The sequence below is a fragment of the Orussus abietinus genome, unplaced genomic scaffold (genome assembly GCF_000612105.2).
Source record: "Orussus abietinus isolate OABI.00-Male unplaced genomic scaffold, Oabi_2.0 scaffold68, whole genome shotgun sequence".
Taxonomy (NCBI): Eukaryota; Metazoa; Arthropoda; class Insecta; order Hymenoptera; family Orussidae; genus Orussus; species Orussus abietinus.
Window position 1 is genome coordinate 354460 of NW_019394236.1, and position 22825 is coordinate 377284.

At 43.4% G+C, this 22825-nt stretch overlaps 2 protein-coding genes across 8 annotated transcripts in view; one reads left to right on the forward strand and one right to left on the reverse strand.

Moving 5' to 3' along the window:
- Window positions 1-2037, reverse strand: LOC105695502 (DNA repair protein RAD51 homolog 4). The gene is made up of 5 exons (XM_012417057.2): window positions 1953-2037; window positions 1108-1274; window positions 928-1040; window positions 659-869; window positions 1-576 (listed from the first exon to the last, which is right to left on the reverse strand). Exons 2-5 carry the CDS (start codon window positions 1249-1251, stop codon window positions 97-99), a joined length of 948 nt encoding a protein of 315 aa, XP_012272480.1. The 5' UTR covers window positions 1252-1274; window positions 1953-2037; the 3' UTR covers window positions 1-96.
- Window positions 1351-22825, forward strand: part of LOC105695495 (helicase domino) — a 27977-nt gene continuing 6502 nt past the window's right edge. For 2 of the 7 annotated variants that reach the window (XM_012417045.1, XM_023435041.1), the window contains exons 1-26: window positions 3702-3888; window positions 4973-5181; window positions 5341-6043; window positions 7684-7907; window positions 8021-8347; window positions 8618-8828; window positions 8916-9133; window positions 9211-9348; window positions 9428-9518; window positions 9730-9911; window positions 10027-10128; window positions 10397-10712; window positions 10798-10972; window positions 11046-11232; window positions 11517-11653; window positions 11737-11923; window positions 12061-12379; window positions 12454-12534; window positions 13093-13356; window positions 13699-14009; window positions 14108-14400; window positions 14517-14889; window positions 14979-15175; window positions 15249-15363; window positions 15456-15806; window positions 15904-16125. In XM_012417045.1, the coding sequence (XP_012272468.1) occupies window positions 4984-5181; window positions 5341-6043; window positions 7684-7907; window positions 8021-8347; window positions 8618-8828; window positions 8916-9133; window positions 9211-9348; window positions 9428-9518; window positions 9730-9911; window positions 10027-10128; window positions 10397-10712; window positions 10798-10972; window positions 11046-11232; window positions 11517-11653; window positions 11737-11923; window positions 12061-12379; window positions 12454-12534; window positions 13093-13356; window positions 13699-14009; window positions 14108-14400; window positions 14517-14889; window positions 14979-15175; window positions 15249-15363; window positions 15456-15806; window positions 15904-16125 (5922 nt within the window). In that variant the 5' untranslated portion in view covers window positions 3702-3888; window positions 4973-4983. Of the gene's footprint in view, window positions 2035-3701; window positions 3889-4769; window positions 4909-4972; window positions 5182-5340; window positions 6044-7683; window positions 7908-8020; window positions 8348-8617; window positions 8829-8915; window positions 9134-9210; window positions 9349-9427; window positions 9519-9729; window positions 9912-10026; window positions 10129-10396; window positions 10713-10797; window positions 10973-11045; window positions 11237-11516; window positions 11654-11736; window positions 11924-12060; window positions 12380-12453; window positions 12535-13092; window positions 13357-13698; window positions 14010-14107; window positions 14401-14516; window positions 14890-14978; window positions 15176-15248; window positions 15364-15455; window positions 15807-15903; window positions 21644-22825 lie in introns of those variants that run through there. The other 5 variants (XM_012417042.2, XM_012417041.1, XM_012417043.2 and 2 more) reach the window with 5 other exon arrangements.

The following is a 22825-nucleotide window of genomic DNA, read 5'->3' on the forward strand; positions in this document are numbered from 1 at the left end:
GTACAGAATAATCAGTTGTAATTTGTATAATAGTATATTCCACGTTGCGTAAAGAATACCTTTCTTTTACCTTATTATAAATGTAAATATTTCACGTTAAGAAACACCGGAGTCTGTTATATTAACCGTGCATGACGAATGTAATTTTAACTGAGAACTCTTCCATACAGTGATCTGTCTGGTTTCAGTCTGTAACTTCTTTATCAATAATCTGGTATTAGGGACATGTAACCAATATTTGCCTAGTGTAGGTTTCATGGTTACGTTCTGGTTTTTCACCTCCAACAAGCCATCCACTTCACGCCATTTAGTTATTAAGTTTGTGGTGATTAAAGATATGTGGAACTCGTTTGCAAGATACTTGCATACATTAGCGAGGTGATTCAGTGCAAACGATGTGTTGTGATTTTCAGTAGAGTGCAGGAGTATGGCAGGCAAGGAATCGATGACTATAAGTTTCGTCGGAGATTCAGATTGTATTTTCAATTGAGAAGTCAAATGAAAAAGGAAATTTAATAATTGGTGAATATTTCTCACTCTAGTTATCTTCATTTGACTCATTACTTTGCCTATTTCCTGTAATGGCAAGAATATATGTTGTCCAATTTTATAATAGCAACAATAGTGTTTTTTACATCAGAAAAATATTGATTCTTACCTCGTCGTTACTTCCTTTTTCATCTAAAATCATATGTACTCTAGATGCACAGAAGTCTTTTTTTGTATCAATGTAATGTATGCAAGCTTTGGTTTGTATAACAATATTCGTTGCAATTGCGTGACTCAGCTGAGTTTTACCAGAAGAAGAATCTCCGCAGAGTTCGTACATGTGTCCCGGATACAGTCCTCCATTCAACAAATTATCTAGACTAAAGGAAAAAGAATGTCTCAATAAATAAAAATTAATTATTTATTTTGTTATATTACCTTACTATACCCGTTGGAACTACATTATTACGTTCAATATTTAGCAAATCTACCGCTTTCTTAATTTTTCCTCCAAACTGTTCTGTAATCGTTTGCTTTATTGACAGAATATCCTAAAAAAAATCGTAGAATGCAGTACATACAATATAACATATTGTACACCATAGAACAAGCACGTACTTTGTAAGAAAGTCCTGAAAACCTCATCAACTTCTCTGAATCTTCTGGGATGACATCGAAAACAGTATAAATCTTTTTCCCATTCAATTTCGAGATAACTTCGTCAGTCAATTTCGAATGTAGATTTGAATTCAGTCTTGCCATGTTTTCCCGACCAGGGTTTCTTTCTTTAAATACATTTAATTAAATTATTAAAAAACCTGACAATACTTCTTTACATTTCTCGTAGTTTCCCTGACTTTTTTTTAAATATCTGCACCAAGTGCAAAAAAGCGTTAATGTTACCCCCACTTCGTTAGAAATTATTGCGTCATCTAACATGGCTTCCATCTTACAAATAATTAAAGTCAATAAAAACTCCAAGATAACCTAAATTGTTCATTTTAGTAAAAGAGATTCGATAACAATTTCATTGATTTTAAATTTAATCCGGGTAAAGTGTTTTTTCGGGCACGTTTTTTATTCTCGGAACGGTGAACCGTTCGAAGATTTAAATTCTTATCAGAACGACTACGTGGATCAGTTGTGTCGCGGGTCTCTTTCCCCCAAAAGATGATGCGCCGAGTACCGAAGTGACCCCGGCGTCATTAGTACGCTCGTTGTCCTAGAACATTGTACGTTAGTCCGAGAGCAGGAGAGGAACAAGACTGACGGTCCTGGCCGAGCGATCTGGAAAGATCAGGTTTCTTTCTAATCATCTCGCGAGGACATCGCGGACCACTCGGCGGACAATGGCAACGACCTCTTCGACGGAACGTCCTGACTTATTCGCCGCAGCGGCGAAGAGTGTCTTCGACGCGCGCTCCCTCGTAAGGATTCTCCGCGCGTGTGTCCGCTAGACTCACCGGAACTCTCAGGTTTTCTCAACGGAATGTACAGGACCGAAAATCCATAAAGCTCAGCACAGCGGAGAAGGGGCGGCTGTTGGTGAGTTTCGTTCTCAATTTCCGCCTTTTCTGAATCCGTACAGTGTTCGACCAGTCACGTGGCGATCGAAAATCAGCGGCCATTTTGGCGCGATTGCCATTGAGCCTGAGCATCGAGATAAATTTTTTAGGTTATCACGAGGAGGTGATTATCAGAGATCCGAGAAAAATATGGCGATTAATGGATGCTTTATTACTCCAAGGTGACGTGCGAAGAGAGGGTGGGAAATTTAGGGTTAGGATGCCTGGTTTAAACATGGATTACGTTTGACGCGGTGGTACCTTGATAACTTTCGGTTTCGTGAAGCGAAGCTAGGTTGTACTAAAATCACGTGGTCTTTGGGAAACCGGCGGCCATCTTCTATCGGACAGGTATCGCGGGCGCTCTTAGGTTTGATTTTGAGATTATCGCAACTTATGTATTTATGAGATATAGAGGTAATGCGATGATCGATGGAATATTTGGACGTGGGAGGAATTGTGAGGAGTGATTTTGGTAAACACTGGAATTAGGATGGTTCTGAGAAGTATGGATTATGCGAGGCAAGGCGGGAACCCTCTAGATTTCAGATAACGTGGAATGGCGGTCTTGATCTTGTCCGTTAAATAATTAAACGAGAATAATAATGAGGTTATTATTTAACGTCTGTATGCAAAATGTTCAGAAAATTGTATTGTATTTATTCCCTACAACTGCAGAGAAAATTCCTTGGAAGCGAACGTATAAAATTTGAATTTAAACACATTTTTTGAAATGTGTAGTACCCGAGCATGCCAAGTTTTCGATTTTAAATTTCGGTACATTTTGCAATTTTGCACAATCGTCGTGGAATTAAATGAAGGTAAAGTATATTTCCGATTAAAATTGAGATTTTTTCAACGATTCAATTTCCATTCCGATAAGTCTCGCAGGAAATGTAAAGCATTAATTCAAATTCCGTTTTTAAATATTCCGTAGATTGTCGGGAAATTATTCAAAATTCTGCAAAACGGACGCGTAGTTTAAATCGATAGGTAATGCATTTTAAATCCTATAACTGTGTACTAATTTAATAAAATAACACAATATACCGTGTGCAAATTGTTTACAAAAATTACGATAATTCAGATAATACTGCCAGTGCGGATTACCGAAAAAATTGATTTTCACATCGGTATAAATAAATGCGACGTAGTGACTCGGTTCCTCGGGAACCTCCAGTAGATAGCAAACAATTCGTTCACCGTGTATGCAGCATTCACTATATCCTCTTCTATCAACAATTGCCCTAAGCGGTCTTCGAAGGTCGCCATGATGATTCGCCGTTTCGCGGCGCAAGTCAAGTGTGCGATTTAACGAGGACGGAATATCCTGTAAAAAATCGGCGGACGAATTTTCAGATTTTTCCTTATCGGTCCGAAATTGGGGAAAATCGAAAGTGCGGGCGATCGGTGGCTTGTACGGTTGCTGATTTGATTGGAAGGTCGGAAGTGCGCCATTACGGCGCCGGGCGGGTCAGCCAATAGGAGCGCTCAGCCCAGGCTACATTACCGCGTTCCCGGGCGCGTCGACCAATCGGAGCGCGGGAGGGGCGCGCGCGGCGCCATCTGTCGACAGCTTCGTAAACTGGGCGCCGAGCGAGCAGAGCTGGCCGTCCGGCCGAGAGGAAATTTCTCGGGAGCCGTCGCCATGTTTAGAAGTGTGTGCGTCCTTGAGCGAGTCGGAGCAAAATGTTCGGTCGAATATTAGATATATCTCATGTGCTGATTATTACGTGGGGTACCTAATTAAGGATCCGCGCTCGCCGATTGCGGCCGCGGGCTTGATTTCCGCGGATGGCTCGCCTACGCCGCGGAATTTTGTGATTACATTATGGTAAGTCCGCCCTCGTCTCGGGCCAACGCCAAGATGGCCGACCGAGGGTTTCCTTTGTATCTCGCGACTCGACACTGACGCAACCGGGGAAAAATTACTGCGAGGGTAACGACTCGCCGCGGGGCCTTGGGCGCGTCCCGAGTGGTGATCGGGAGGGTATGAGGACATTTCGTCGCGGTTTTCGCACGGTTTTTTTCTATAACACGACTCGAGAGTCCGAGCAGGGAAGACACGGACGCCCGGGCGCCCGTTCCTCGGCTTCCCGGGAGAAATGCGGTGCGTTCTCATCTTCGCTCGCATGACACCGCTGATATTTATGCGCATTCGTTCCGCGGAACGGGACGCTTTTGCTGGCCGCCCTTTTTCCGGCACCCCGCCCTCCCGAGACGAGAACGACGTTTCGAAAATATCACGTTACGCAGACGACAGACACTGGAGGGATTTTCGATTTCGCCGCTTTTTTTTTTTTATCGCTTCTGTTACTAACAAGGTCTTTTATTTTTCTCTTAGTTCGAGCGCTAGAGAACATCGAGCCGCGTGGACGGTTCGTTTTAGTGCAGAGTGACCCCTGGGATTAATTATTCCGTTTGTTCCGCCCGGATAGGGATTAGAGATGAAAGATTGCCTTATAGGTAGCATGTCATTCGGGTTCGACCTGAAGTTCCTAGCTTGTTGTTCCGTTGATGTTACTTTTATTTTTACTCATGGGGCAAATGAAGCTGCCTTTTGTTGTAATTGAAATTACCAGGGGATGATAGTTGGCAACCTGTTACCAAGCCAGGACACAATTCACCTGTTACCGTGTTGTTCTGTAATTAGAAATATAAACATTAATGTAGGACAGGTTGTTTTGAATGAGATTTAATGATACTGTAGAGAGTCTGTTACCGAATAATATGGAGAATCAACATCTTATATTATGTATTTTATTTATAAAATATTATGTCTGGGAATTTTAGTAAAAAGATATTTCTGCATCCAGAAGTGGAATTATCCTTATAAGTGGATTTTTAAACTCAGGTGTGTAATAGTGCTTTTTAATGGCCTGCTGGAATAAAAAATGTGTATATGTCTGGTGTTTCAGTGTAGCGTGTAATGAGTGATAAGCAGATCACACCTACGCTGCCGCCCCTTACCGGGGGTGGAGGAAACAATGTGGGAAGCAACGGAGGTGCGTCCCAACAGTCTGTTAGCTTGCAACAAGTGCTTGCTAGTGCCCAAGGACTCAATGTACTCTCAACGAGCTCCGGACAACAGTTCGTCATTACATCCCAGGTTCCGGGACTCACGCAGGTTTGTAAATTTAATTACTAGTTTGATAGTAAGAATTGCATTTTTTTTATATTAATCTTGTTATTGTTATACACTTTCATATTTCTAACTGGAGGATTTCCTTTATTTATAGAAAAAAATTTCTTTCTATGATAAAGTATTATTTTTTTCTTGTACCAGGTCATATCGAACAGCGCGACGACAAATGCAGGCGTTCAACAGATCGGTGTTACGAGGATCGTCAACATCGGGGGCACATCGCCACGTGTCAGCGTGGTCGGTGTTGCCAGTGCGAGTGGTTCTCCTCTCGTATCTCCGACAAGACAGACTCCGACAAAAGTCGTCCTGGCCACCTCTCCAAAACTGGTCCGGACGACTATGGGAAATATGTTTGTCACACCGCCGTCTCAATCCTCCGTGCAATCACCTCCTGCGAGAAAAAGACTTAAACTGGCAGAGACGACCGAGAAGGTGACAGCCATAGACGACACTGTGGGCTACCGACGGCGCATCATGGAGCACAAGATGAAGAGAATGCGTGCAATCAGAGAGAAATACGCGGAAAACGCGTCGGAATTATTCTTCCTCCATGCCGGAGGGAACATGATGGACTTCCAAAGCTGGAGGAAAAGGCCACCCACGCCCCAATATCTGCACTTTTTACGACAACATCGTCTCGATCCGGAGGATGACGAAGAAGACCTCACCGCACCTCCACCTCCCATGCCTGATGTCTCATCACCTACGGTTGTCACAACTACGACGGTCTCTTCGGTCGTACCTTCGAGTTCGAGTGCTGAAGTCAAGATCTCTGGTATCGGCATAACTCCTGTTGCTGTGTCAACTACCTTGCCTGCTGCCGTAGCCCAGCTTAGCCAACAAGGTACTTCTAATGGCCTGTCACTGTACAACGAGAGTGTTGCAGCGATGCATTATTTAGCTATAATGAGGATCTAGTCTAGAGAGGAAAGTTGCTTTACGAAGATCGATCGGTGAACTTGGGCGCATCTGGACAAGGAAAATTATTAGAGTTAATTGGTTGCGCTTTGTTAGATTTACTGGTTTCTAGATCAATGTGTTTGTGGCATTATTTTATGGACATTGGAATAATGCAGGATCCTGGGTAAATGTCGATGATATTACTGAATCACTCGTTTGCGCAATAGGACAAGTACCGGGTAGGCCACAAGGGGGTCGTCATGGCATGGTCTTTGCCATCAGAGCAGCTATTCAATCATCACCAGTCACCGCTCACCCTTCACCTACTTCTTCTGTAGCACCCACGCTCATTATAGGTGACTACTGTAGGCTTGCCATACGATGTTTAAATCTGTTCGTTTTTTTTTTTTACTTGGTGTTTTCATTAAATCCAGAATGATTTATTCCTGGCACAATCAAGGTTTTATACGACTGGACTCTGAAGTGTTCTATGAACCATTTTTTTAAACTATCTTCAGTCAGTCCTGATATGCGTTTAGTTAATTTCAAAAAGCTTTTAAGTATCATTTGAATAAGATTTTTTATTGATTTCAATTATTATCGAGAATCGAGCAGGTTTGTAATGTGGCCAGTTGAGCACGTTTGGATGGAAAACATGATTAATAATTTTGTAAAGTCGTAATGTATTTTTTTTTTTCAACTTTACATGGTCGGTTGGAACAATCTGCTACGTGTTATTTGCAATGCGCAGTTAACAATGAAAGTTCAGTTATTCCTCAAAGTGGCAAAAAATCCATTTAGTATCGCACGTGTTACTCATTTATTATTTTCACATTTCCAGGATCAAAGGGTTCCTTAATCGTAGGTTGAGACTTGCTTTTACGTGTGTAGAAATTTTGGTTTGCGCAGAGAAAGATATCTTACGTTAATATTTATTTTTTTTTATTTTTAATACATTGCTAATGAGTGTATGAAGACTCATGTTTCATGATAAAAAAAATCAGGTTCTCTCGAGACTCTGCTAATTTTTCATGTCTTTATATTTTAGGATGTTCACACCGCTGATGTTGCATGTTATATTCAGCTATATCCTTAAACATTGTAAATACGAGCATATATTGCTGCTATTCGATAATGTATATCTTTACATACTTTTACACATTCATTTATATTTTGGATACAATCGTCAGGAAAACCCACATTATTTGTTTGGCCAATTCGATATATTCCTGTTGAAATGGTACATCGTTTGTGGGTATATAAAGTTCCGAGTGTGTGTACGACTGTTTAGTGATTGCAGTCTATTCAGTCGAAGGAATCTCTCGGATACAAAACTGCACTTCTTGGCAAGTCCCGGAAGTGCCTCGATAAATAATACTTTTCTCTGTTTTAAACAATAGGAACCTTGCAAAAAAAAAAACTCTTTTACTGGTGAACATGCACGATTAGTGTATTTTTTGCTTTGTCCAATTTTGATAATTGAACGTTTTATACTTTACTTTCGCGTCTAGACAGGCTAGGAGATCTTTCGATTGTTTAATTACACTTGGGACAGGTGCGTTACACTGTACTGTTGGTTTTCAGGGGGTACTCCGATAGTTCCAGAACCACCGAAACCCATTTCTGCTGTACCCGTAAGCCCCGTAGCAGACAAAAGTCCATCAGCTAGTACATCTGCGAAACCACCAGCACCTGCAATCGCTACATCTCAGCCTGTAGTTAAACTCGTGAAGCTGTCGGCCAATTCAGCTGCATCTTCCTGTGATATCCCGAACAATCAAGAGCAGATAGTTGAAAAAGCGAAGCAGGTACGTCCAGTAAACACACAGTCGTGCTTTTTTTTTTCCCCTTATAATTATTACGAATCTTCCAGAATGTGGAATTAACTCGTTTTCATATATATATTTTTTTCTTTCACCAGGAGGCATACGTAATGCAGAGGATTTCCGAACTGCAGAGGGAAGGTCTATGGTCCGAAAGGAGGTTACCAAAAGTACAGGAGCCATCTAGGACGAAAGCTCACTGGGACTACTTACTCGAGGAGATGGTGTGGCTGGCCGCAGATTTTGCCCAGGAGCGCAAGTGGAAAAAGGCTGCTGCTAAGAAATGCGCTAGGATGGTTCAGAAACATTTCCAGGAGAAGGCGATCCAGGCTCAAAAAGCTGAGAAGTCGCAGGAGTTGAGGTTAAAGAAGATCGCCGGCTTCGTCGCCAAGGAAATTAAAACCTTTTGGACGAATGTCGAGAAGGTTCGTATATATTTCTTCTACCTTTTATTTTCCAAAAGGTCTTCCCCCACATTATTAAGCCGGCCGTTTCAGTGTCATAGAATTGGAAGGGTGTGCTAAATGTGGGTACATCATATCTAAAATTGTGTATGGCGGTCTTCACTCCGGGAATTCTGCCAAAGAATTTTTAGGAACACTTAAGCCGTTAATTATCGAGTGGAATCAATTTCGCTGAAAAATGCTTCTTTGTTTTAAACAATTTTTGAAGTACGACTTGTTGCGGGGTTTCAGTTGGTGGAGTACAAACAGCAGACGAGGCTAGAGGAGAAGAGGAAGAAAGCGCTGGATCAGCATTTAAACTTCATCGTCGGTCAAACCGAGAAGTACTCGACGTGGTTGACGGAAGGTCTTAACAAAACGGATGGCACTCAAAGTGTCTCCGCCTCTATGAACAGTTCTCGCATTTCGTCTCCAATAACGGCAGGAAAGCAACACTCCGATGGTAGATATAAATGGCCCCGTATCTTCTAAAGGTTCTTGTTGCGTTGGATATTTATCTTTTTTTTTCGTTTTTCGTATCTCGAAACAGACGAATTCGAGCCGAATCAAAGCTCGGATGATGACGAGGAGACAATAGCCAAAGCGGAAGAGGAGATGAAGTCCACGACGAATCACAAGGAAGAGGTGGAACTCCTGAAGAAGGAATCCGAAATTCCTTTGGAGGATCTTCTGAAGGACCTACCGCCGAATTATTTGGAGGAACGGGATAAAAGTTTGTCACCCGCTCCAAAGGAAACGGTAGAGGTGGTAGGTACAGTTTTATAGATACTGTTTTACATATCATTTTATACGAGGTAACGACAATTGACATCGATTGTTAATAGGAAAATGAAAAGTCAGTCGATGGAGATTCAGAATTCATGGTGGCCTCCGAAGAGTCCTCGGACGATGAGGATACTATCATGGAACAGGAAAAACTAGAGGGCAATGACGATCACAAGCAAGAACTCGACGATCTTAAGGTACTTTTACCTTTATCTCGACTGTTAATAGTTAAAACCATAGTGTTGATAATATTTTATAAACAAAATCAATCTGTAGGCTGAAAATGAAATGTCCATCGATGAGTTAATGGCCAAGTATGGCAGTATACCCGATGACTCCATGGAAGTCGATGGAGACACCGACAGAGGTTAGTATTTTTTTCCTTGCTAAAGATTTATAAATACAGTCTTTCCATTCCTATGATGATACTTTACCGATAATGAAGGTGAGAGATCCATTCAACTCGATCCTACTCGCTGATTTAAACGGAGGCATTTGTCTGAGGGTTTTAGACATTAATACCTAGTACCATAAAGGAAGACGAATTCTATTATTAATCCAGTTAATTGTCATTTTAGAGTCCGTGAAGGAGTCTGATAAAGAGGAAGAGAATGAGAACGAGGAACAGAGTGAGAGTGAGAGCGAAAGCGAGGACGAGACTAAAGGCGAGGACTCGCAAACGCAGAGTGACAGCGAAGCTGGGGTTGGTCTCAAGTCGCTTCTCGAAGACTTGTCCACGGAGAAGGCTAAAGAAAACAAGGTAATTTGAATTTCTGATTGTCCACGATCCTACTTTATAAATAAAAAGGAAAACTAGGCTTCACATGTATGGTATCAGTTTTTAACGACCTTCGTTTTTTTTTTTCCAATTTCAGGTTGCAGATACTAGTCAGACCGAAACACGCAATGAAATGGACGACGTTGCTGCTCTCGCCGAAAGTATACAGCCCAAAGGGAACACGTTATTGACCACCAGTGTAAGATGGTTCTTTCCTTTTTCCGTGCAGTACTTTCTAGTCTCTAATCAGTTAAGGGGCCCTCTTATCCAAAGGAACGTGCCGTTCTCTTGGCACATTGCCTATTTCAGGAGTGGCAGAATAAAAGAGTCATACGTGCCTGAAAACGAATATTTGCACGCAGTCGTTTGGGTCACGGAGTCACGACATTTACCGTTAATTGAGTAAAACTGTATCACGGGGTTTAGGGAAAATTTTTAATTAATTACATACTAATTGCTTCACACAGGTTGTGACGAAGATTCCGTTCCTTCTGAAGCACCAGCTACGTGAATATCAGCACATCGGCTTGGACTGGCTCGTCACCATGTACGATAGGAAATTAAATGGCATTCTAGCCGATGAGATGGGTCTGGGTAAAACCATCCAAACTATCGCTCTCCTGGCACATCTAGCCTGTGAAAAAGGAAACTGGGGCCCTCATCTCATCATTGTCCCTACGTCGGTCATGCTCAATTGGGAGATGGAGTGCAAAAAGTGGTGCCCTGGCTTCAAGATCCTGACATACTACGGCACTCAGAAAGAGAGAAAACAGAAGAGAACAGGTAACGATTCTTTCACCCTCCGTAATTCCTGGTTATCTAGTCGAGGTTTGTCCATTTACTGACGTGACTCCAATATTTTTTCTAGGGTGGACGAAGCCGAACGCTTTTCATATATGCATCACATCGTACAAGCTTGTTATTCAAGACCATCAGAGCTTCAGACGAAAAAAGTGGAAGTACTTGATCCTGGACGAAGCCCAGAATATTAAGAACTTCAAGTCACAGCGCTGGCAACTGTTGTTAAATTTTCAAACGCAACGGTAGGTAGTTTAGTAGCGGAAATGGGACTGAATGGTTGCCTGAAAGTGGGTGATTAATTTTGTTTCTTTTTAGACGGCTGCTATTGACCGGCACGCCCTTGCAGAACAATCTCATGGAGCTCTGGTCGTTAATGCACTTTCTCATGCCAAATGTGTTCCAGTCGCACCGTGAGTTCAAGGAGTGGTTCAGCAATCCCGTCACTGGGATGATCGAGGGGAACAGTGAATACAACGAGAACATTATTCGACGTCTGCACAAGGTCTGTACGTACTTACTTGCTGTATATCCGGTATCCCGAGAACCCGCTGCCGACAATAGACACGCGCGAATTCACCTTCCCTAGTGTGTCTATCTTTCTATTTACAGCGGGATAGCAAAGAAATATTCTCTATTAAAACTCATGTGTCTTTTGTGGATATCTTACGACATGTGAATCCTGTCTAGAGATACACTCATTGTATGTTTATAACTATTTCATCGAGTATCTTGTAATGCATGCAACCGAACTTCGTGGAATTTGCATATTAATGCCTGAACTTGTAGGTATTGCGGCCGTTTCTGCTGAGAAGATTAAAAACTGAAGTGGAGAAACAGTTGCCGAAGAAGTACGAACACGTTTTGATGTGCCGACTGTCGAAGAGACAGCGATACCTCTACGATGACTTTATGTCACGGGCCAAGTAAGCATGTTCGTCGATATTTCGATTGATCTTGCCATTGTTTGTCAATATTTGTATTAATATAATCTGTACGATTCTCTCAGAACGAAGGAGACGCTGGCAAGCGGCAATTTGTTGAGTGTCATCAACGTCTTGATGCAGCTTAGAAAAGTGTGCAACCATCCGAACCTCTTCGAGGTACGGCCGACGGTGTCGCCATTTCAGATGGAAGCTATTGAATTCGTTACTGCATCATTGGCGTGGAGTGCTCTAGACTACGACCCTTTCAAGGTACGTCTCATTTCCATATGTCCTAAAATGGATAAAATGCGGGGAATATGAATATATACGGAAATTCAGGATCTTGCAAAAGCCGATGAACTAGAAAATTATGACGAGCCTCTTCGCTAACTTCATTCTTTTTTCAGCATGTCGACTTGGATGCTTTGAACCTTCGGGTAGTTAATCTGGAGAGGACTCACACTGCCTTTGTAGCGCACAGGGTGAGGCGTATTCAAACTCCTCGAAGGCTGATAGAAGAATTGGACTCGCAGCCAGACCCACCGCCAAGATGTCCAGCAGGAAAGATCAAGATCAACGTGAGGCTGTCGAATCAGGCAAAGTCAACGACCACTCCACCGCAGAATCAGTCGAAGCTGAAGAGCCTGGCCGGGATTTTGCCAACACCTCGAGTGGGAACCTCTCCATTGATCAAGACTTTGAACAATCAAAGTACCCCTGGTCAGGGTTAGTCGAAACATTGTATTTATATGATTTTGCGATTAACGGTAAATACAATTAATTATTTTCCCCTCGTCCAGGCGTAACGTTGAGGGTCGCGGGAGGTCAGCAATTGCAAGGTTACTCGGTGCAGCTGGTACAGCACCAAGGCAGTGTGAAAGGTAATTTTTCTCCGCTTAATTAGACCTAATTTTCTCACTTTTTTTTTCACCCCATTAACTGTGTGCTGTTCTTTCCCGTGAGTAACCACCCCGCGTTTGAGACTCGTCCATCGCGCATCAACGATCAGCGATTGCAACGTCCATTAACATTGTGCAATCGCTTTTGCAGTGGTGCAAGACTAACCGGGCTCGGCTGGTGTGTTCATATTTCGTACAGGTCTTGTGAACCACGATACCGAGTGGACAAATTTCCCTCCATTAATAAACGCAAACTCGCCGCTCGTTAATTCTGACAGATCTCACCAGTGATTGCGACGAGGACCTTAACGCGCAAAAGTTGTCGAGAATGTTACGTTGCTCTCTAAGAAGTTTACTTGCTATTCGAGATGCGTCTAAAGAGGAGATAGTAGCGGTAGAAGCAATCCTTCAGGTTTCCCGAGACAGCCAGAAATTCGTAGACGTTCTACTCTGACTATTTTTCTCTCTCCGGGGAAAATGCTCTCTTGTCCTTTTCGTCGATCCTCGACGCCGCTCTCTGATGATGTTATTCCGCAACAGCAATTCCCGTGGGGACATTGGCGCATAATCCTCAGAGCACCGCCACCGTGACACCTACCACGGCCGCAGGTGCGAACGCACAGAGGATTACGGTCGGCAATGCCAATATCAGGGACGGTCTGCAAAGGCTGGCGACGCAAACCGTGACGGTCAAGCAAGGCGATTCCGTCCAAAGAATAGCCGTGCCCAGCTTTGCCCAGCTGGTGCAGACCTCCACCGGCAGGCATATCATTTTGACGTCTAATCAGCAAAGCACTAACACAGGTGCGTTGCGCGCTTCGAGGCCTCGGATCGCGAGGATCGCGAGGATCGCGAGGATCTCCTCGGTGCCGTCACATTTGTATACTAAAAGCATGCCCCGGATTATTGTCACGCTCGATCACCCTCTGAGTCGGTTCTGAACGTTGAATGGTCCCTCGTTGTTTGTTCTGCCCCTTTCATTTTTGGAGTTTCAGCCTGGCTTGAGTCATTCGCACACTTTTGATTGTATTCTTAGTCGGGTTTGTATAGTTTTACACAGTTCTGGAAAAGGTAGTCTTACGTTTATGCTTTCCTTGAGCTTCTGTGTGGATTGGTTAGTTAATTTTTATTTGATTACTCTTTTAGTCTCCTTTCCTGTGATGACATCCAGTGGCCAACGGCTGACTGTCTTGTCGAAGTCCCTGATGGGACTGTCAACCTCTGGGGCTGCAGTGAACAAAGTCGTTGGGGGAGTTGTTACTACTGCGGCCAGTTCTGTTAGTGGTAGACCTGTAATGAGAGTTCCTCCGTTGAATGTCACCACCACTCAGGCACATTCCGCTGGTAGCACTCCGTTGGCTCAGCAACAGCTACGCTGTGGAATTGTTACCAGGAACTCGCAGAGGGAGACCGAGAAGATTCAGATAAAGGAACAGCCTAAGCCAGAATTTTATGTTGTAAGTTGCTCTTTTTTAATTTTGGATTCAGTGGGAAAAGTGCGGTTTAGTGGGTTGATTGATATTGAGTTTGGAATTTTTCTTTCTTTTTTTGGTAGCCCCAGCTTGAGGAGGAACGGAGACAACGGAGGCAGTCCAAACTGCAAACTCTAGCTAACATCAATGAAAGAAGGTGCGCTGCCTGTCCCCTTTATGGTGAGGACCTCTTCACTGCTTTGAGAATCGGAAAGCCTGCCGAAGGCTGCCAGTGGCACAGTGGCTGGATGCATTGTGCATCAGCCAAGCAATCGATGCGAAGTAGAAGACAGTTCTTCTCTAGCACCGAAGCCCTGGCCGAGGCAATCAGGTCTACAGAGATGATCGTTGAACAGCTGAAAGAAGCTTTCGAAAGGTTCATATCTGAGCTATTAAATAGACTGTTACCTAAATGAAGTGATAGAAAGTGCTATGTCAGTCACGTTATCTTTTTTTTTTCTTTTTTAATGAGTTCTTGATTTTTCATCACAGGTTCGTAGTGTATGTTCCTGCAGTTCGAGCACCGAGTCCTCGGTTCCATGTCTCACACCCGCCGCCACATAAATTGTGGACCCATCAGCGATTGCAGACGGAACTGCAGCATCAGTTATCACCAAAGATGGCTTTGTTCCATCCAGTGGCTAGTGCGATGGCAACCCAGTTTCCTGATCCAAGACTGATACAATACGATTGTGGGAAGTTGCAATCCCTGGATCGACTCCTTCGAAAGCTGAAGGCTGACAGCCATCGGGTTCTTATATTCACCCAAATGACTAGAATGCTGGATGTTCTCGAAGCATTCCTCAATTTCCATGGTCACATATACCTACGACTTGATGGCACTACTCGGGTAGATCAACGACAGGTGTGTATCAAAATTTTATCTCCCTTGACTCTTTCTCTTTTCTGACAATTTTGTTATTTTTCTTTATTAACATATGATTTTATATTCAGGTGCTGATGGAAAGATTCAACGGTGACAAGAGGATATTCTGCTTTATCTTGTCGACCAGGTCTGGTGGTGTCGGTGTCAACTTGACAGGAGCAGATACCGTTATCTTCTATGACAGTGATTGGAATCCAACGATGGATGCCCAAGCTCAAGACAGATGTCACAGGATAGGACAGACAAGAGACGTTCATATTTATAGGTTAGTTCCATGGAATCTAGAAAAAATTTAATATCAGTCAACAAGTGTTTTAAATAAATGATTTTGTTTATAGATTGGTCAGTGAGAAAACTGTTGAAGAGAACATTTTGAAGAAAGCCAATCAAAAAAGACTGCTCGGAGACCTTGCTATCGAAGGAGGGAACTTCACGACTGCTTACTTTAAGAGTGTATGTACATTTCACTGTAATAACTAATCTATTACAGGTATATTAGAATTACATCCTAGGATTAATATTTTTACTCGCTTCTTTCTCGACAGTCTACCATTCAGGATCTTTTCAATATCGACCAATCTGAGAACGATGCTTCGACCCGAATGGCTGAGGTTTTGGAGCAGAATAGAGATCGAGAGAAACACCTACAGAAAGATTCATCCGTTCTGTTAACTCCGTTATCTCAGCCTGTAGAAGAGAAGGCTGCAATGGGTGCGTTAGAAAATGCTCTCGCAGCTGCCGAAGAAGACCTTGACGTACAGGCTGCAAAGACTGCGAAGGCTGAGGCAGTCGCAGATCTTGCAGAGTTCGATGAAAACATTCCATTGGACGAGGCTGACAAGGAGGACGCGCAGGTCAGCAAAGCAGAACAGGAAGTTCAGAATTTAGTATCACAGGTAAGAGCGAATCAACAAAACTACATAGACCTCTTATCTTAAGCATATTAAAAAGGAATTATTTTATCAAAGATTCTTTGTTGTTTCCCTTTAATAGTTGACACCGATAGAACGCTACGCAATGAAGTTTGTCGAAGAGTCGGAGGGTACTTTCTCAGCTGCTCAGCTGGCTGCGGCTGAGAGGGAGCTGGAGCAGCAGAAGAAGGAATGGGAGCTGGATCGTCTAAGAGCCCTACGCGAGGAAGAGGAGAGACGCATGAGGATGGCAGACGACGACGAGAAGCCGCTGACGTTCGGGCGCGAGGATGCGCAGAATCAGGTTAATAGCAGTAATAGTAGCCCTAGGAAGTTAGTTAATAAGAAAGCGCCACCGAGTAGGAGGAGCATGCGTAGGTGCAGTAGTAAGAGCGTTCAAGAGTCGTCGGAGAGCGAGACCGAGACTACTACGGAGTCTGACTCCGAGTCTCAGGAGGACCTTGTCGGTGATAGTCCTGACGAAGAGTCGAGTCATACGGAGAGTCAGAGTCAAGGTGACGAGGAAGAAGAAGAAGAGGAAGAAGAGGAGGGCGATAGTCAGAACGAGTCGGAGAGTGGAGGATACTCTAGGAACAAGAATCGCTCCAAGAGGTCTACCGATAACAGCTGCTTCGATTTGAACAGTCCACGCACCAGGTCCAGGGGCAACGTCAAGATCAACCTCTGGACTCTGGACGTCAGCCCTATTCTTCCTGGAGTTAAACCGAAGTATTCTGTGGGCACGGGTCGACGTGGCAGGAGAGGACGAGGCAGAAGGGGAACTTTTGCTCAACCTCTTCCACCGAGTAGTCTGACGAGGAAATTTGGCAACATTCATGCTCATGAGTCGGATAGTGGAAGTGAGAGTCTTCCTAATTGTGTGAAGAAATTGAGTGTGGATGTTAACGATCGACAGGATGATCTTGATGAGACTACGTTAATGAAAGTTAGTTCGGGTAAGAAGAAAACCACCTTGGATGCCATGAACAAACAGAGTGCTATTGGAGAGAGTGGCAGGAAACAAGTCAACGATAAGACTGTTTTGTGTAAAAGTGTAAAGTCAATGGAAGGAGTCAATGAAAACTTGAATGAAGTGGGAAGCGTAGTATTGTTTAAGGATGTATCCTCAGAAAGTGGTGACAAAAATGATTGTTCTTTGAATGATTCTCAAGTGGCTGCTTCTGATGTGAACTCTGAGTTGGACACTGTCGGTGAATCCTTTAAAAATGTGAACGTATCAGTTTCAAAGCAGAGTCAGGATAGTACAAATGTACAGAGTGTACATACACCTAAAGTCAAATGTAAAGAAATATTGAATGCAATCGAAAATTCACAAAGTATAAGCGAGGAACTGTCGGATACATCTATTGAAAGTTCCGACTCACAGCTCAGAGAGAAAGACACATCTAAGAAGAGTCTGAAAATCGATAAGGTATTGCAAGCGGATGGTTTAGATAGTGAAAAGACTGCTGATAAACAAGAGAACAAATCTATGCAAATTGAAGTTAAAAATAAATTGGATAATCATAATGATTATACGATATCGAGCAACAGGGATAGGAAACCATTGGTGAAACTCAATGTTACATCAAAATCCTGGACCGAGTTTGAGGAGAGCATATCGATATGTCATCTAGTTCCGGAACACATGGATGACGATGAAATGTCTTTCGATTTCGTGAGGGCAATAGAAATTTCCAGAGAAGGTTCTGTTTCGCCAGTCTTGAAAAAGACTCCGTACATTGATTTTAAAATCAACAAAGACTCTGCAAGTACAAATTCTAAAACTCAAAGTTTAATTTCTAAGGTCGAGTTAGAAGCCACGTCAAATCGCGCGAACGAAAAGAACGAAACGTTTATAGAATCAGATGCCTTGAAGGAATCTTCAAAGAAGACAGAAATTTCGTCAGGAAACTCAAGAGAAGTGTCCGAATCTTCTGCAGAGTCAAATCTTTCGAAGGAAGATTCTAAAGCAATATCCAAGTCTTCTTCCGAAGCGAGCGCACTGAAACATAATTCAAAAATAGTATCTAAGTTTTCTGAGGAACCAGATACTTTGAAAGAAAATTCTAAAGTAATGTCTAAGCCTTCCTCAGAGCCAGTTCCCTCGAAAGAAATTGTAAATGTATCTAAACCTTTAGAATCGAACACTGCAAAAGAGAACCTGAAAGTATCGTCAAAGTATTCGACGGAGTCAAGTAATTCAAAAGAAAATTCTAAAACGTTGACGAAGTCATCCGCTATAGTTCTACAGAGAACGAAGACTGCTGTTCGAAGGCCTGCAACGGAACTGTGCACAAATTTAAAGTTACGCAACGAAGAGGAAATAGAGATCACGTCATTAAGGCCAGTGTCACCATTGTACATCACAGGATCTGTTCAAAAACTGCAAAGTTTAAAGCTCAGTTGTACCCCAAACACAAAGTCAGACTCAACCGATACTGATTCTCTTTCTGAGGATGAAGTACAATCTGTCGGTACAGAATCATCAAAGATGTCTGAGAATACAAGTCCTCTGTCGCCATCTTCTGCTCCGCAATCTCCGACGGATTATTCCTCTCATATACTTTCTCCAGTGAATTTGAAGGCTTTAAAATTTCAAGAAGTAATAGACAAAAGCATAGTAATTCCAGATCAGCCTGAAGCCAGCTCTCTGGTAAAGAATACAAAGATCGAAGATGCACCTGAGAAACCAGTGGTATCAATAGATTCTGGTCAAAAATCTGTTTTCGCTGTGCCTAGTAATCTAGTTCCAGTGTCGACGAAGTCCAACATTTGTCCAGAGTTCAAGTCTAGATTCCGAAGGCCAGACACTCCGATGCCTGGAGTAACTACCCGCAGAGGGAAACTGCAGCTTAATTACGATTTAAAAGTTAGTTTAGAAGCCATACCTGACAATAATGACGTTGCAAAGAATTTGCAATCACAGAAATCGAATCCTTCGGGTTCTGCACAAGACTCTCGGAGAATCACCAGACTTAGTGGGCCCCAAGTGGATTCTCCAGCAGTGGAAGATTCGAATCTAAAAAATAGTAAAACTGCTCTAAAGGCTTCACAAGGGCGAAAAGACACTATGTCCCCTGCAGTGGAAAGGATAACCAGGTCCAGTGCGAATCGCCCAGCCACACCTCCGCAGCCAATTGTTCAAAATCAGATGAAACCACCTTTCAGGAGGAGACCTGACACTCCGATGCCGGATGCTTCACATATGCTCAGACCGATGACAAGATCTGTTCGACAACTGGATATATCTTCCCTGGTAGCTCTTCGGCCTGTGACCCGCAGCTCTAAAGTGACATCTGATAATGGTTTTGTAGTTCCTCAACAGTACAGTAAAAGAAATAAATCAGCATCCAAGGAGATATCGGAGGTCGACAGTGAAGCCACTTCCGAGTTGCTTAACAAATCGGTTAAAAAGTCATTAACAAATACCATCTCTCCAGAGGTGAACCCCAACAGTAGTTCCAACACTCCAACAAGGTCTTCGCTGTTCAGACGCAGACCTGACACACCGTTACCAAGTTCTGAACTCCTTTCCAGAGTGACCAGATCTCGAGTGGAGCTGACTCAATTATCTTACAGATCTCTTTCTCCAACTCTGAGGAACAAGCTCCTGAGGAAACAGAATACAAACCCAGAAAGTGCAATAACGTCGGAAACGAAGAACGCAAAATCAGTGTCCATAACTTCATCGTCACTGAAAAATGCTACGGTGGACACAGACTCGAATGGGAATTCTGTTGGCTCGGAGAACTTCTCCAAGCATAACGAAAGGGATCCTTTGGAGAACAACGATAAACCCCAGCGTACTGCCAAAGTGGTAGCAATCCTGACCCTGGACAATCTGTCGAACAAGACTCACAGTTCCAAATCGGTTTCGTCATCGATGCACGGTAAAAAGACTCCAGAATCAGCAAAGAAGTCGCAAAGTGAGAATACAAAGTCAAAGCTCGAAGAGTCTGGGAAGAGTGCGGGCCAGATGTGTAGTGCAAATTCAAGTATGACCCATGAAGCTCGGTCTGCTTCGGCCTCTATTGGAACCAACTCTGTATCGAACAAAGTGGACCCAAGTTCGATCCATGGTAGCAAGCTCGTAGTGTCTTTGACTTCGATAAGTCCCAAACTGACAGCGGAGCTGGAAAGAGAAATGAAGGACAAAAGGGCTTCGTCCCCTGCAAACTCATCTGTGATTACAGTGATCGATCTCAATACAGAGTCTGACTTAGCTACGTCTCAGCTGACTACGAGGCTGAGGAAGAAGCAGAAGAGAACTCGTTATTCTTCTCTGACAAAGTCCATCGAGTCTGGACAACTGTCCTTAGACGAGGACGAAGGAAAAGCCCCTCCGATGAAGAGGCCAGTTCGACTGGACCGAAGCCAGCCTCCGGAGAAGCTGAGGGGCAGCTCGTCATCTTGAGTGTCGATGAAGCTCAGCTGCTGCAACTTAGCCGAAGCCTGTGCGTAGACTGAAAAATGGTTCTCCAAGGTTTGTGTTAAAGGAGTGCGAAGAGGAACTCCAGGATTCTTTAGATTTTTAAATCTAGGATTCAGGATACGAATTTCTTACCGTTCTGAGTGTCAAGCACTTTGAAGCGTTGACGACGATACGTGGTAAACAAGGAAATGAACAACTTTACGAGGATGGACGTGAGGACACGAATCGAGTGGTTCACAAGGCCCGTTCGCCTTCAAGGACCTCGACAGGAGATGAAAGAAAGACGACACGAAACCTGACTCTCCGGAAACCCGACTCTTTCGAGAAGTATTCGCACGAGCGAGCAATTCTAAATCTATTTTTCGAGTTCTTCTCCGTAAGGAGCGCGCGGAAGAAACGGAATCCTTGATAAAGGCCCGTTCGCCATCAAGGTCCTCCAATTACCAGGGTCTCGCAGGAGTCCTTAGCTCCCGAAGAAGCTTCTCCGCAACGAGACTCGGCCACGCCTCGTGGACGCGAAAAAGAAACAAAAAAAGAAACACTATACCCGAAAGGTGTACAAGAAACCTCGGAACAAAACTGGAACTCGACGAGCGCAGAAGGTCCTCGTAGTCCTTAATTGGTCCGAGTCCTGTAAATATCTCGACGTATTAATTCTCTCCTCTCGCGCGGCGGCGACTTGGAGAGACGATTTCGTTGTACCGGGTACAATAATGTAATATTTCGATTAGCGCTGTAAACAGGCTAACGAGCACCCACGCGCATACACACGTCCCCCTGTAAATGTCCTTAGTTAACATAGATAAGGCCGTATATAATTTATATTTCGTATTAAGCGAGGAGACGCGACTGTATTATACTAGGACCCTAGATATATAAGTAACGAAGGATATAACGAGAACGACTTCGCGTCCGGGCTTGAGAATGAGCGATACCAGTTAAACAGTTTAATCGTACTCGAGTTTAGGGGATTTAAGTAGGACTTTTAGATTTTAACGAGGGAAGGAGAACGCTCCGCGTGCGAGGAGGAAAGCGAGGTTAGGAACGACGAGGAGGCGAAGTACATCTCGGGCACGCACGGGGTTCGTCTCGTCCCCGATCATATTTGTCGTACTTGCCGTTCAAAGTCAGAGCCATTACAAACGACGGAGATATACGATACCGTACACGTTTTCACACACACACACACACACACACACACACACACACACACACACACACACACACACACACACACACACACACACACACACACACACACACACGTACATGCCCACGGATAAAAAAAAGAAGAAGAAGAATTGTATCATTAAGTTTGTGTGCCTGTATTTTGTATGACCGAGCGAGTCCGAGGGAAGGAAATAAATATGAGAATTATTCCTCTTGCTACGAGGCGACGGTGTTTCCTTATTTCTTGGTGCGTTTCCAAGTGAGCTCGATAATATCAAAGGTTCAGTTCCGTTTTGGTGTCAAAACTTAGCTCTCGAGTGTGCTTGTTTATGTTTTGGAGGGAGAACCCCGGGAGAGTCAGTTTTCCCGGATTTTCGCGAGCTCGGTTTGGTGTGGCAAGGCTGTCATTACCGCACGATCACCGCGTAGAGACGATCCTGCTCGTTCCTCTTAACCAGTTAGCTGTTTTTCACGAGGATACTCGTCGCGAGGACTCGCTTTTCATTCAGAGGTCGCAACAGCTGACTGGTTCATGGTCAGGGGGAATCTGGACGATCGGCGACACGTTTCAGGCTTTGGGGGATAATTATTGGGACTTAAGTATCAGAACGATGGAGATGCACTTAAATGGCACCAAAACACTGCCTTTGCCATTCCAAACTTGGAGACAGCCAAGGTATAAGCAGGCACATGAGTGAGCCCTTCGAGTTCGGATAAGATCTAGTTAATGGTCGGAATATCTTGACCGCTTCTCGGGAGAGGACCAAAATCTTAGGAATGAGCCTTTGAGCCTGAGACTTTCCTATCCTGGATTCATTTCCGACTTCTTGATAGGTCTTTCCTGCGAATTCGACTTTGCGATCGTTGCAGAATGTATCTCTAAATTTTTTATTATTTATTGTCTCGAAATAATTGTACCTCGAGCACGATCTACATGGCATATGTAAAGATGCCCGAGCAAAAAATTCTAGTCGCTAGTGGATGTGTTTAAAATATTTTTGGTAAATATTTATCATTTCTGCCACGATCGATCTCTCTTGCGAATCCGACTTTGCGATCGTTGCAGAATGTATCTCTAAATGCTTATTATTCATTATCTCGAAATAATTGTATCTCGAGCACGATTTACATGGTATATGTAAAGATGCTTGATCAAGAAATTCTAGACGCTAGTGGACGTATTTAAAAGATTTTTGGTGAAGATTTATCATTTCTGCAACGACCGATCTTTCTAGCGACTCCGATTTTGCGATCGTTGCAGAATGTATCTCTAAATTTTAATTATTTATTGTCTCGAAATAATTGTACTTCGAGCACGATTTACATGGTATATGTAAAGATGCTTGATCAAGAAATTCTAGTTGCTAGTGGACGTATTTAAAAGATTTTTGGTGAAGAT